Source organism: Orcinus orca, chromosome X, assembly GCF_937001465.1.
Source record: "Orcinus orca chromosome X, mOrcOrc1.1, whole genome shotgun sequence".
NCBI classification, from domain to species: Eukaryota; Metazoa; Chordata; class Mammalia; order Artiodactyla; family Delphinidae; genus Orcinus; species Orcinus orca.
The window spans coordinates 17,509,339-17,519,564 of NC_064580.1; the positions used below are offsets into that span (position 1 = coordinate 17,509,339).

Consider the following 10,226-nt stretch of genomic DNA (forward strand, 5'->3'; position numbering starts at 1 on the left):
GAGACAGGGCTCAAACCCAGGTCTTCATGGCTCCAAAATTTATGTACTTTAACACTTTGCCATACATCCAAATTATCCCACAAAGTAGAATAAGTAAAATTGAAATATTTAATCGCTAGTAACTAATGTATTTGCTTAAAATAGCCAAATGTATTAAATGATAGTTATGTTCTACACAGATACATTTTATCCTGTTTTATACAACGAATATAGTATATTTGTGTTTGTTTTGTTAACTTGACACATTTTACTTAACAATTAAAATTTACAGTTGTTTTATCTTTGCTTCTATGCTATTTGGTATTAAATTGAAAAACCAGAGTATCTGAGATTTGGTAACTGTCCCAGATTAACGAAAGGCACAGGAAACTGTATCAACTCCTAAAGATGGGGGGGGGGGAGTGCGATAAATCTAATGCCAAGTATTAAAATGCAACTGCTTGTTTTTTCTTTCTATTACATGAAATGGGGAACGGGATGTGTAAAATATACATTTGCTCGATTGCATTCCAATGCTTTAAAACTTGTCATTCACCAAAACACATAAACAACTGAGCACTATCACACTCATGCATTACCAAGTGACCACCAAGATGTCACTGTTGTACACTGTAATCTGAACCACTGGGTCTAAAGCATCCAGTCTGCACTGGACAAACTGGGCCACTTGACGTCATCCATCATTCACAGCCTGGAAGATCACATGTCCCTGAACACGGAACTCTAGAGCAAATCTTCTCAACGATCACAATGGTATAAATTTTTTAGTGGATGATAAATTAAAAAAAATCTTTAGAACAACTCTTCTGCAATTCAGACTTCTGAGAAATGATCTGCTATATATATATATATATATATATATATATATATATATATATATATATATTTATTTATTTTATTTTTTTGCGGTACGCGGGCCTCTCACTATTGTGGCCTCTCCCGTTGCGGAGCACAGGCTCCGGACGCGCAGGCTCAGCGGCCATGGCTGACAGGCCCAGCCACTCTGCGGCATGTGGGATCTTCCCGGACCGGGGCACAAACCCGTGTCCCCTGCATCAGCAGGCGGACTCTCAACCACTGCGCCACCAGGGAAGCCCGATCTGCTATATTTTTGATCATTCTATAATTTACTGAATGTCATGTCCTTGGTCAAGAGTGCACATCCCAATTATGCCACTCTTCTTATATAAAAATAAGACATACTCATTGTGATTTCCAGAAACATACTAATGAAAAGGCAAAGTCTGCCTATACTTGTTTCTTTAATTGGATAAGTTTCCCTCTTTATCTTAAAATTTAAATGTATCAAAGAAGTTTCTCGTTTTGGATTAACCCCATCAGTATAGGATCAAGCTTCCAAAATAACGCAAACCTTCCTAAATTCTAGTTTAACAAAAACTGATATTATAATCACTGAAAACAACAAAGTGTTCAATAATGTGTCACAGTTACTCGACAGTTGACATGTAACAATACCTGTCCTCTCCTCAGATCTTCACTTGGGGGAAAGAAAAAAACCTGAAAGGTGGTAAAAATGAAACAGGAAAAGGAAAAGAAACTTAATAAAACATTATTTTTTCAAAATCAAAGATCACACTTTAATAGAATGTTTTTCCCTACAGATGAAACATAAGAAACCTAATATTGATACAGTGGAAATATTACAGAATCCAATAAAATCTTTGAGGTTAAAAATGGTTGCACACCCACTGAAGATGGTTTCCAAAACAAGGGTCTCATTTTTTATAAACAAAATATTTATACAGTTAATATTTTTCAATGCACTATGGAACTTGTCATTTAAAGGAATTCGAGGTAACTATTTTTACATAACACATTTCTATAAAGCAAAAAGAACCTCCTTAATTTTATTTTTTTTGAAAATTGTTCATATTTACATTTACTATAATATATCTTTACTAAAAATGAGAAAAAGGTGTCACTTTAGGTCAGGTTTATGATCCAGTAAATGTCCCTAATAGCAGTGGCAAGAGTTTGTAGAAAAGAATAGCCACAATTCCTGGATATCCATCTCCTAAACAGTCAAATATTCAAAAACACACTAGCGTCTTTAACTCATTAAAGAGTTCTGAATTCACCTGGACTATTTAGGAAGCTATTTTGTTTTTAATCTTGTACCAACCTTGACTTTGCTCACATAGTACTTCCTTTATTATTCTAAATTTGCTTCTTTAAACATTTGGCATAGTTCTAGCCTATCATGTTTTGACCCATGTTTGAGTTCAACCACAAGGGTTTTTTTGTTTTGAGCACCATGAGACCCATGTGAGGTCAAGAAGACATGTAAAGGAATGAAGAACCTGCCTGTACTTTTAGTGAGGTACTCAGTTCTTTTAAGATTGCTCATATTTCAATGTAAGATTAAAATGATAAGAACAGAGATAAAATTGATAATTACCCTATTCCTGACCTTCATAATTAATTCGTCGGTCATCTAGGGGGCCTATACTATGTATGCGCCAGGCACTGTGTTAAGAGCTGAGGATACAGAGAAAAAAAAGAAGTCTCAGCTTTGAAGAATTCACAGTCTCCTAGGGAAGAGACCATAAATGTAAATTTCTATAGAGATCAACCCTGAAATCTTTTAGCCTGAAGAGAAACAATCTGGTGTTTTTACTCAAATGACTATTTTTTAAAAATCGTAAAATACAACTATTCACTGATAAGAACTTACTGAGGAGGAGATGGCATAATGCTAAGCATAATACTAAGTTCAATATCAGACTTCCAAATGAAAATTTTCAACCTTTTCCTTACTGGTTTCAGTATTTCCAAATTTGCATCAGAAGTAATTTACTTGAAACAGCTGAACAACCAAAGGCAATAAATATCTAAAGGCAATTTGTTAAAATCTAATTTTAATAAATCTAGGCAACACTGGCTCTGACTGACATACCTTATGCCAGAATATCAAGAAAATTACTTGAAAATGGCAAATTGTGGGAACCTATCTGCCAGGTTCTGGAAACCATGACAGTAACTGAAATAACCAGGCTTTAACAAATGAGATATCTTATAATACCATAATTGTTTCTGAAAAATACTTGACCTCTAACTACCGGTTTACTTATTTATACTGATTTTTTTCCACAAAAGATTTGAAACAGCTACCCTAGCATAAAGCAAAGCACATGAATTATATCCATCTGGCTCTGAATTATGGCTCTGCCATTTACTATTTATAATCTTTGTGCCCTTAACTTTTGAGATCAGTTTCTTAATCTGTAACAATGGGGACCATAATCCTACTCTGTTGGGTCATAGGAAGGATAAAATGAAATAGCATGAGCACAGTATCTGGCATATAGTAAGTGCTAAATAAACATTAGCTTTGTGCTTTCTTTATCCAATTGTATGCTATATAGAAAAAGGATCAGGTGGAATTTTAAATGACTTTTTTTTTAACACACTGATGCGTGCCAAGCAGAAGTGTGGACTGATTACGAGTTGCAAATGTTAACGTTTGCATTTAAAAATCAGGCTCAAAGCAAATTCAATTTCTTTCCACAAGGTCGGCACTCTGAGAACACATTTTAGCTATATTACTTAATAGAACCTTTTAGCTATATTACTTAATGCAAAAATTTTTCTGAAGGAAGAAAATGAATGAAAAGAGCCCCGGGAGCACTATGTTTCATACTATCCAATTCCAAAGATGATTAAACATTCTAAATTTGATTTTCTTACAAAAAATTCACAGTATTAGACTGGCTAACAATTTTAAATGAAATTCTCGTAGATTTCCTTTAAAAATTTTTTTTTCAGGAAACATCTATTAATGTGTTTTCTACTGAAGAGCAGCGTTTCGTTTAGGTTTTAAAAATATGATCCAAGTCGCAAAATACTAAGCACCAACCGTAAGCACTATTACAATTCTGCATGCGATAAAGAGAGAGCAAGTAAACATTTTATACAGCAGCGGAGGTGACTAGGGAAAAAGTGCAAAGTGATTTGAACTGATCCCCGTCCGCCTCCCCCTCCATTCTACCCGAGAATGCAAGTGTCCCGCATCTCAGATCAAACTGAGCCTCGGTCTTACTGACGTAACCAGTAACCCTATCCACCTCTCACACTGCGGAGGCCGGCAGGGCAGCGGCTGCCGCCAAGTACACCACTCATCAGAGCCTGTCCCATTCCACCCCCGCGCTTCAGTCATGCTTTCCAGAAATGGGGTCACTCGCTCAGTAACTATTACACACACGCAGCCTATCATCCTGTAATCCCCCAAAGTCCGCTGTGGGGAATAGAAGACAGCAAAAAGTCAAGAAGGAAGAATCACAGACGCGCCACCATCAGGAATTGATTTTCCGCTCCGGAGAGGAGCGCTGATGCCCTGGAATGGGTCTTGTCTGGATTATTTTCGCAGACCCCGAGTTGGTTCTGGGACAGGGGCGGCTGCGAAGAGTCGGGCGAATTCTGTTTTGCCCTGTTTAGGTATAGTGTTTGGGTCACTCGGGTTGGTATCTCAGGGACGGTCACCAGATCGCGGACAAGGAAAACCAGAAACCCCTTTACTGCGGCCGCTGATCTCCTTGAATACCACCCTCTCACCTCCATGGACAGGAAACTCAAGTTAAACTCGCAGGGACGGGGTCCTCGAGCTCAGGGACCTCAGAAACGGGGCGGGCGGGGGGTGGTGGAGGACCTCAGGCTTCCACTCTCTCCCTTACAGCAGCAGAAACCGCTGCGGCAGATGGGGGGGGCAGAAACCCTTGGCTGTCCCGCACCCCTTACCCGAAACCCTCACAGGTCGCCACCCCTGCCCTGGGCCGTTCCTGCCCCCGCGCGCCCGGCTCCCCGGGGCAACCCCCTCCCCCGGCCGGGCTCGAGAGTCCCCTCTCCTCAGCGAACCCAATCCACACCCCTCCCGCATCCCCCAAAGTCACCGGGGTCCAGGGAAGCCCCCGACCAGGCAGGGCCAAACTTCCCAACTCCTCGCCAGCCCCCGCTGCGCCTCCCGCTCCCCCCACGCAAAGTTGATGAAAATCGGCTTCTTGCAGAGCCCCGGCGCCCACTCCAAACCCCACGCGCCACCACACCACAGCCCCCCGAGGGAGGAAAGGGAGGGGAGAGTGCGGGTGGGAGGAACAGAAGGGCAAATAGATCAACCCCAACTATCCAAACCGGAATCCCGAACCAAGGGGAGACGCGAGCGGCAGAGGAAGGGGCCGAGTGGTCGGCTCCCGGGAGGGGAGCGAACTGGCGGGGGCGCGGGGAGGGGGCGCGCCGGCCCCGGCCGCTCGGCTGCACTCACCTCAGCGCTGTCGGACGGGCTCTCCACAGCCATCTTCTGCCACGGGTCCGCCAGCTGCGCCAGCGGCATCTTCCCCCCCGGCCCGCCGCCTTCACCGCCTCCTCCCTCCCCGCCCGCCCCGCGGCCGGCCCCGCTCCGTCGCCGCCCGAGCCACACGGCAGCAGTGGCGGCAGCAGCTGCAGCAGTAGCGGCGGCTGCCCGGGAGAGGGCTCGGCGCCGACACCGACCCTCGAACGCCGCGCGCCCGGCTGGAGACGCCCGCGCGCCGAGCGAGAGCCTCGCGCCGCTGCCGGGCACCGGGTCTCGCCCCTTTCTTCCTCTCCTCCTTCCGCCGCCGGGACTACAGCTCCGCCCCCCCGCCGGTTCCCGCGCCCGCTCCCAGCAGAACAGCAGCCCCCGCGCGCTCCGCTACTTCCGCTCACAACATGGCGCCTAAGCGATACCTGTCTCTCAGAGCGAGGCTCGGCCGTCGCCGCCACCGCCGCGCGCACCCGGGGGCGGGGCCTGGGAAGACACGCCCCTGGCCGCGGCGCTCCGCTAGTCCCTCCTTCCTCGCCCCAGCCACTGCTTCTGGGCCTCGCCTTCTTTCTGGAAGGGCGAGCGGGAGAGATCTGGGGGCGTCGGCTGGAGGTGGGGGAAAGAGGGAAAAGGGAAGAGGTGCGAAAGGCTGGGAGTTTCTAAGTGCCGCGAGTCCGAGCAGGTTGAAGGCTCCTCGGGGATGCAGAGGAGTGGTCCCCGCCCAGCTGGGGAGAGAGATGGGCGAGGCGCAGGGGGCGCAGTACAGTGCCGAGGACCCGGGGAGGGGGCGTCGGGTGTCTTTTCGGCGCGATTCTTCCATGGGTGCACGTGGGCGCGCCGAGTCTATGGGCACATCCCGTAGTGGCCCAGGACCCGCCCTCTCCCAGGGTCACGCGATGGGCATTCACCTGCCCCTCCACCCCCCACGACGGGGACACGGAAGGGTATGTGTCCCGGAGCCGCCTGGGGGTTCGGCTCTCGGTTTGAGTCAAGGCTCTCCAAATTGACGCTCTTGTGTTATATTTTTAATATTTGGAATTAGTTTGTCTTGCATGACTCGACCCCCCGCCCCAAGTCCGCAGAGCCCTGGGGCTTCAGGCCCGACCCTCCAAGCGCGCCCCCTCCCCGGGTCTCCGCTGCCTAAATCCCTCACGAAGGAGAAAACAAGGAGGTTCTTTAAGGCTGCCCCTCTCTGCAGAGGTTGGGGAATTATTTATAAATATCTTGTTGGCAGGAGCCCGGGGTTCCTGCTCTTCTGTTGACGTTAAATAAAAGATTAGATTAAAAATCAGGCTGGCGGTGGGTGGAGGAGGGGGGAGAGGGAGAGCTTCTAACTCCTCCCGCCCGAGATAGGGAAGCCCTAGGTTAAGGAAACCCAACCCCCAGAAGGCAACGGAGGGCCGAGGACGGGGAGAACTTGAGAGAAGCCTGGGCGTCTGGAGTGGGTTGGGGGGAGGGGGCGGAGGGTTCGACCCCCTGTTCCCCGCGCCAGGTGCCGCGGCGAGCTCAGTGCGTCCGGGCAGAATTGTGTAAAAGTCCCCAGGCTGAGTGGAAAGCTACCGCAGCGATCGGCTAACCGCCCTACAAGGAGAAGGAAAAAAGTAAAGGGAAATCTCCAGGCCGGCCAGTGCCTCCATCCCCTCAGGCCTCGGCCCAGGCGTCCCGGTCCTCCCATGCCGGGCGACCACAGCGCGACCCCCGCTGCGCTCCTGGTGCACGCCTTTTAACAGCTTCCTTTCATCCTCGCGGGACCCGCACACCTGGAGAGCCCTGGCCTCCCTCCCTAACGCAGGTGTGAGGATGAGATTAGAGCCCCACACCTAGCCGGCCAGGTCTGCGCGGGCGGTGCAAGGTTTCTCTCTGGGCCGAGAGAGGCAGGTGTTAGGCTCTTTCTGCTGCCTTCGCCTGCGCGCCCCTGGGCACAGGCTCGAGGCCCGGGAGCCTCGCGGCCACCTGAACAGGCTCCATCTGTTCAGGGAGCCTGAGGAGGCGGCCGGAAATACTCGCTGCGCGCCCTCTCCCGCAGCCTTGGACTCAGGGGGACAGCTCAGGGTTGAGCAACATCTGGGCAGGCTCAGCGTGGTCTGTTGGGTGGGGGTGGGGAGGACTGAGCTCGTGATTTTGTCACCTCCCCCAACATGCTGATTCAAGTGCTGCAAATCCAATCTGGACCCAAAACTCAGCTAATTTGGCAGCCACCGTCTCTGTAACTCCTGACGGTAAAACCAGCTTGCAGAAGTTTGAAGATAAGGAGTTGTGTATTGTTTTTCATTTATGTACAAAGTGCCTAATTTATCTTTCATTTATATTGCAAAGCCACGTTACCATTCCTTACAGCGAAAAGAAGTTGGTCAATTTGGTTACTTTAAGGTAAATTAGCCCCCCAACGGTGATCAATTATTCCAATTAACATTCTTTCTTTAGTAAAAACATACATAGTTGAAAAGAGTTACTGTGTCTAACACTGTCCAGCGCTAAATACGCCGCTCAAAGGGTGAACTAACCTTTTTAAAAATAAATCAAACTGTATACTGAAAAGTTGATTTCGGTATCAATTTTTATTCATTTCCTTTTACCTTGAGAACTAGAGGAATAACTTTTAAAACAGCGAATTGATCTGTAAAAGTAGTGTGAACAGTGGTCACATTGCAGGAGTTAAGCATTAAATGAACTTAATAATGGGCTAAAGTACCACTAGCACAGCTGTCTCGCACATAGGATCAACTTGTTAAGTATGTGAATTGATTCGGGAAAACACTATTCTCCTTTCTTTTGCCCAAAAAGAAAAGAAAGCAATTTTTTTTTCCTTTTGGTTAACAATAAACTTTTTTCGTTTTTTCATTTATTAAATCCAAGAGTGGTGCAACCACTCACTCAGGCTGGGAGAATTTGGGAAAATCAAATGAGGCTGGGGGATTTTTCTTGCAGGTGGCAACAAAAAGAGTTATTTGAACATAGAAGGTGATATTGCCCTGAGCAGGATTACTTTTTTTCCCCCGTGTTTAAGAAAGGAAAACTCTTAGGTATTCAAAGAATAGCTGCCTCTAGAGAGCACCTGTGCAGGGTAATATGGGAGCCTCTTGAGCATTTAAAATAGGTTGGCTGGTCGCTACCGAGATGTGCTATAAGTGTGAAGTTCACACCAGATTTCAAAGGCTTAGTACCAAAAAAAGAATGTAAAGTAGCTCATTAATAATTTTATAATGACTATGAGTTGAAATGATACTTTCAATATATTGAGTTAAATAAAATATTTTGTTAAAATTAATTTCCTGTTTCTTTTCACTTTTTTTTTTAATGTGGCTACTATAAAATGTATACTTCCATACGTGGCTTACTTGTCAAGATTGGCATTATAGTTCTACAGGACAGTGCTGCGTTAGCATTGAGCCTTTTATATATTCCTACAAGTCCTGTAATGTTAAGTGATATCCTCACATTCCACTGTCTTTTTGGGCTCCTCTGTGCAAAATCAGCAGAAAGGGTGGATTCAGTTACCTACTGATTCTATACCCCTCCCCCCAACACACACATAAGTCTCTCAGTCAGAACCAAAATATTGGAAAGTTATTACTTGAAACTACAGCAAAGGGAAACAGCAAACCTCAGTCGAAAATCTGGACTAGATTTCCAAGAAATGATTCCTGCTGTATGACAGGACAACCAGATTTAACCTCCTCTGTCCCCAACAATTTCCTGCTATAATTATAACCTTTGTATACAAGTTCAAATGGGCATTTACTTAACAAAATAACATTTGTTCAAAAAATGGAGTTACATCAGTCTGGAAAAGTTACAAGATGACTAAACTATGGCTCATGGCACAATCTCTACCTCATATACAACCAATACTCACAGCTATAGGTTTGTCCCTATAGAAAACAAAGTGTAATCATCAGTGCCCCTCTGAAACAAGTGTTTTCCCTCTACATTATCTGAGCATTTTTACTTTTCATACAAAAAAGAAAAAGTAATCACTAGAGACTATTTAACTATTTCTTTCCAGTGAGAAAGAAAGATAAAACTTAGGCTCAAATTTTATCTTGCATAAGACAATAATTAAACAAAATATGTGGTGACATCTTTTTTCGTGTGTATGAGTTTCATCTTTTCTTTGAAATTTCCCAAGTAAAAATTATTAACAATATCTTCCTGAATGACACACATCTTAAGAGACAACAAATTCTTCTACACCCATTCGAACATGTTTTTTACGAGAATTCAAATTTTGGAAAACGTAAGATCTTCTCTAGATTCTCCTGCAGATACAAAGTTCAATGATTCTGGAGTTGCATGTGATGAAAGATGCTAATAAAATCTGTAAGGAACTAAGGGGAAGACAATCTATGATACAAATACTTGAAACGTTTAACATTCTTCAGGGTAAGGCGGTATGGGATCATGATAAGAGCAGAGCTAGGCCTATGTCCAAACTCCAGTTTCCTTTACATCTCTAAGCTTCAACTTAAAGGCCTAAAAGAGGGTCTGGTACATAATAGTTGCTCAGTAGATACTGGCAAAATCAGCTTTGTTTTCCTCATCTGAAAATAGGATAGGGACTTCCCTGGTGGTGCAGTGGTTAAGAATCCGCCTGCCAATGCAGGGGACACGGGTTCGAGCTCTGGCCCGGGAAGATCCTACAGGCCGCGGAGCAACTAAGCCCGTGCGCCACAACTACTGAGCCTGCGCTCTAGAGCCCACGAGCCACAACCACTGAGCCCGCGTGCCACAACTACTGAAGCCAGCACACCTAGAGCCCATGCTCTGCAACAAGAGAAGCCACCGCAATGAGAAGCCCGTGCACCCCAACGAAGAGTAGTCCCCGTTCGCCGCAACTAGAGAAAGCCCACGCACAGCAACGAAGACCCAATGCAGCCAAAAATAAGAAATAAAATTTAAAAATAAATTTAAAAAAAAGAAAATATGATAATAA

At 45.6% G+C, this 10,226-nt stretch overlaps 1 protein-coding gene across 8 annotated transcripts in view; it reads right to left on the reverse strand.

Moving 5' to 3' along the window:
• RPS6KA3 (ribosomal protein S6 kinase A3) overlaps positions 1-5,876 on the reverse strand; it is a 111,102-nt gene extending 105,226 nt beyond the window's left edge. For 3 of the 8 annotated variants that reach the window (XM_033411517.2, XM_049704729.1, XM_004283065.4), the window contains exon 1: positions 5,276-5,393. In XM_033411517.2, the coding sequence (XP_033267408.1) occupies positions 5,276-5,344 (69 nt within the window). In that variant the 5' untranslated portion in view covers positions 5,345-5,393. Of the gene's footprint in view, positions 1-1,476; positions 1,570-5,275 lie in introns of those variants that run through there. The other 5 variants (XM_033411512.2, XM_049704731.1, XM_033411513.2 and 2 more) reach the window with 5 other exon arrangements.
• Positions 5,877-10,226: the final 4,350 nt, after the last annotated feature.